General features: G+C 32.6%; 1 protein-coding gene across 2 annotated transcripts in view; it reads right to left on the bottom strand.

Annotated features, from left to right (window-relative positions):
• Window positions 1-791: 791 nt before the first annotated feature.
• LOC113800055 (3'-5' ssDNA/RNA exonuclease TatD) overlaps window positions 792-5000 on the bottom strand; it is an 18593-nt gene continuing 14384 nt past the window's right edge. For both annotated transcript variants that reach the window (XM_070120859.1, XM_070120860.1), the window contains 3 exons: window positions 3730-3913; window positions 3430-3592; window positions 792-3130 (listed from right to left, as the gene is read on the bottom strand). In XM_070120859.1, coding sequence (XP_069976960.1) covers window positions 2968-3130; window positions 3430-3592; window positions 3730-3913 — 510 coding nt within the window. In that variant the 3' untranslated portion in view covers window positions 792-2967. The remainder of the gene's footprint in view (window positions 3131-3429; window positions 3593-3729; window positions 3914-5000) is intronic.

Here is a 5000-nt window from a genome sequence, read left to right as displayed (position 1 = left end):
CATGACAAACTGATATAAAAAAAATAAATAAATAAAGACTAAACAGGCAAATCAAAAGAAAATTCAATATCTGGATCACAGAGGTTCAAATTGAAAACAGGAAGAAAACACTTGCAATTTACAAGTCATGGAATATGAAACTAGCAATCATATTTAGAAAAAACAACTTAAAAGGCTGTTACTCATATGAAAGGTGTAGAGGACCTATAGAGATTACTGAAATCTCATGATCTGGTCCACAAAAATCAAGTCACTGACATTGACTATCAAAATGAACAATACAGTAAGCAATGACTAAGCAAGAGAAAACAAAACAAATTATCTATCTTCTTGCACACTAAATGGATGCTTCCATAAAACTTAAACCTATGAAAAAAAGAAATGTGTATATAGATGTCCTGTATGTGCTTTCAATGTAATACTAGTCAGCACATTGCTAAATACAAAGATATGTATAATGAATAGGTCTGTTGTAAGTTTGAGAATTGATAGCAAAAGAGGGGGTATGAGAATGAAAAATGATACTGCATTAAAGCTCATTATAGCAAAAACACAAAAATAAATATGTTTGCAATTACAAGTGGCTTTCAGACTTCCAGATAACTGTAGCTATGTAAGTTCTAATACAGAAGCTAATATCAGCAGGAGTTGACATTGTTATTCTTCATTTGCTCTTTCACTTTTTAAAGCAATTGTCATCTTATTCCATTGTCAAATCAGCACATTTATGAATACCCAGTTTCCCAAGAAGGGATATATAATGTAGATAAAGTTAATAATGATAAACTTGCTCAAACTGCAAACTCTTTATTCCCTCACTCAGATCAAAAAGAGTCAAAGCAATTCCTATGAAACAGGTTGTTTATAACTTATAAAATCATCAGAATTGAAATAGTTTATATTTCATCACCTATTTTATTAAAAGAAATCATAAACTTAAAGAACATGACTTTAAGTCTATCTTAAATTTAAAAGAATAGAAAAAAAACAAGGGATACTGTCCTTTAAACTCAAGCACATAAAATATATATATAAAAAAAGGGGAAAGCAGCCAAGTATAATTTGAATTGAGGTATATACACAAAAAAAATATTATATCAATATGTTTAGATGTTCAAGAGACAGCAAATTAACTGACCCAATATAAGGCATTGGTGAAAAAACATGATCCAGAGAAATTAATAAAAACTATGGGTAAAATAAAGTAAAAGACAGAAAAAGAAGAGAAGGAACACCGATATAGTCTTATTATGAGAAATGGCTTTGTCATGAAGAAAATAAGGTAAGCATAGACTAGAGTTTGGTATTCCAAAGAATGGTATTTTTGCTAAAAGAAATAAATTATTCAATAAAAATAAACAAATAATTAAATGAATAAGAAAAAATATATATGCCATAAATCAAAATAAACTGATAAAAAATAAACAAGAAAAAACAGTCCAAAAATAAACAAATAATATGTTTAAAAAAGGAGTAATAAGAATCTGACCTAAAAAAAGAAGAAAAAAATAATGTTATTAACAATAAAAAATAAAATAAAGTTACTAATCATATCATACTTTTCAAAGAAACTAAAAATATATATATAAACAAACAGTCTAAACAAACAGAAATATAAAAAATAAAGAATTTTTGCTACATAATCTCATCAAATAAATAAGCCTACTGACCCCAAACATATATACACATACATTGAATGCATGATATAAAAAAACACTAATACTGAGAAATATAATTTTGGTTTAGGCACTTTTACATTTGTCATTATCAAACTATGATACCAACAGTAACATCACATAAGAAGCACCATCACTTATCACAATCTTAAATTCCTTTTAGATTACAAAGTAAAGCATATCTAATACAAGACTGATATTTCAAAAAATAAATTATATAAATCAATTAAAAACTTTTGAGGATTTTTTATCTTTAAAAAAATCAATTTGGATACATTATACTGTTATTGTGAATGGATTAAAATTTTCATTTATTCATTTTTTATTTTTGTCATCTTGCAGCTTGGGTTCTGACTACCATAGCACACAAAAAACACATTCTAACCATACACTTGTTGCAAGTGATTTTCATACCACCTAGAGCTGCAAACACTTTATTCTCTTCTACTGCTCTAGCATGACAAAGACCCATCCACATCCACAGAAATGGTGTCTGAGACGGTGGGGGGTTTGATTACTTTACCCTCAATAATGAAAAGTATTACTAGCACAGACTGATGTATAAGCTGCAGTCAAAGTCCATAATAATACCAGCACTATGTTATATTCTCGAACTGGCAGCACAAAAGGATAAGACCAATCATCTAATGGTAATATTGTGATGCAACTTAATAATTAACTAGAACATGTGATAGTTGTCACACAATTACCTCTCTGTTATCCACCATGCAGAATTGTGGAACCAAGTGATAATCTTGGGATATACTCAAATTGCTACAAGCAGGCAGACCTTGCCAGAAGGTACAAAATCTTTGATTCTATAATAAGAAAAAAATCATATACATAAAGAAATGAGCTGCATGAATGTGACACTCTATATGGTCTATTGCTCTGATAGAGCCCTTGACAATATGGAAATAGAAAAAGCTTTTATGTCACAGATTGCAAATCAACAAGTGCTTTGGTAAGACTTGAATTGATTTCATTAGCAACTACATTAAGCGATAAACATCACATGGAAGCCACACCCCCAAAATGCATTGGTGAAAAAGTCTTCTTTGTTGTGGGTGAAAAAAAGAAGGAGAAGAGAGAGAAAGAACAAAAGAAATATGAAAAAGGAAGCAACCCAATTGTAGAGCAAGTGGGCTAAGACTTTACCTGTAATCTTTTCTTTTTGGAGGAAAAACATGGTATATCTTTCACATAACTGTTTCAAGTAACAGAGCAAAAGTACACCAAGTACTATTGATCTTTGAATTTGAAAGAAAAAAAGTTATTAGAGGCCAGTTTCTCATGTGCTCAAACCAAACACCTTTAAAGCATTGAAGGTTGTTTGGAGAGCTACTTGCTCAGATTTCTTCTTCATGTAAGCTGCAATCATCTCAATAGTTACTGGCAGAGAGCAAGGTTCGTTGCGTTGGAAGGTGCAGTATCGGTGAAGAAACGTCAAAGATCTGTGAAAAAAAGACTGATTAGTGGAAAGCTAATCATAACGATCTACAGTCACTCCTAGCATTTAAGGGTAATACAGGATTTTTATATATAGTACTAGAAAATCAACAAATTGAACCCATAGAAGATGAGGTGCCTAAACCACTGTGTTGGCACTACAGCTGGCTCATTGCAATCAAGTGGTTATTTGTGATGCTGTGTAAGGCTAGTTCAGTACTGTCTGTCATATATCTATGTTTTGCAATCTTTATTCACAAGAGTATGAAAAAATATGTGCATACATTATAAACCAGTTCCTTACCTTTCCGTGAGTGCCTCTTTGACATATGGAGGTAGCTTGGAGGCACGAGTATTGGGGTACATGAATGGCGAATCAGTTTCAACAAGGAGTCTGTCTAGTGGGACTACTCCATCTTCTAAAATTCTCCTTACACCATCCTCAGATTTGTCTTTCCATACATAGCCTACAAAAACAGATATATGAAAATAAATAGTCTAATAGGAAAAAAGAAAAGTACACATACATGGGAAAATAAAACATATACTATTACAATTCTACAGTTCAACATTTCCGTAGAAGAAAGCAGAGAAAGCCTCCCACCTGTAAGACCAATGTAACATCCTTCTTTGAGGTAGGCAGCTGCTTGTGTGGCATCCCCTGTGAAGCAGTGAATCACCACAGGAGGAAGACGTGCTTTGTATTTCCCCAACACCTCCAGCACCTCCTTATGGGCGTCTCTTTCGTGTACGAAAAGTGGTTTTCTCAACTCGCATGCTAGGGAGACCTGTAGAAAGAAAGGATATACGGATGTGGATATAGCTCTCCTGTGGAAAATTTACAGATGATAGGTGGCATGTATGACATGCCACCTGTCAGCACAAATGCTTTTGGACTGCTTTCCAGGTGACATGTACACCCATACCACACAAGTTGGGCCTCTTATGTATGACAAACAGTCATTTGCATGTTTGGCCATTACTGCAGTGATCTAGGAGCTACAGCTATTCAAAAATAGGCTTCAAGTTAATTTTTTGCCTATTCATGGGATAATGTATGTGCTGGAGCCAAAATTGTAGAGAATGGGGAAATTTTATGTTTTTGAATAGCTGACTACTGGGATAACATAGAAGGAAATATTTCATGCTAATTTGTATTTGTCATGTTTAAATCAGATTTGATATGCATCTACAACTCAGCCACTTATGGGTGGAAAATGAGGATTTAGACTGAAGTTCCATCCAGAAAACAAAGATATCTGTGAATATAGCTTACAAGTGATGAACTTTTACATAACATAAATAATGAATTTCCTTTATTGGTTAATACTCTATTTCTATTACACAGCCTTAAGAAATTTTACATACATCTATTTAAGAACAGTCACTCACTATATCAATCAATTCTTTGTTTTTACTATGTATCATTTATGTTTTCAATGGTGATCAGTGTATTTCCTTTTAAACAATGGATCCAAAACAAGCAAAGAAGCATTATTTTCCACAGATACTGATTCATCTCTACAGTGTGACACCAGAATAGTCAGCTATGCTCTTCCTCCTCCTCCTATGCTTCTCCAGAAGGGTGCTATAAAATACATTTTTGTCTTACATCTTCAATGTCAACTCCACATCCATTGCAGGACACTATAAACAAAATTATTTAAAGGAAAACATGTTTTCTTACAAGAATCTCTGGCACACCACAAGAATTAACTTTTTTTTTTACTTTTTTTTTGTGTGTGTTTGACTTTTGATCCAAAATGGTCAGTTGATGCATAAATCCATGAAATCCCTTTCCAAATCATAATGTTCACTGTCAGAGACAAATATGTAACATTATGGACTCTTCTGAAGTTCCCATTCAATGTATGT

The sequence above is a fragment of the Penaeus vannamei genome, chromosome 4 (genome assembly GCF_042767895.1).
Source record: "Penaeus vannamei isolate JL-2024 chromosome 4, ASM4276789v1, whole genome shotgun sequence".
In the NCBI taxonomy this organism is placed as follows: Eukaryota; Metazoa; Arthropoda; class Malacostraca; order Decapoda; family Penaeidae; genus Penaeus; species Penaeus vannamei.
This window is presented reverse-complemented; position numbering and strand designations above follow the sequence as displayed.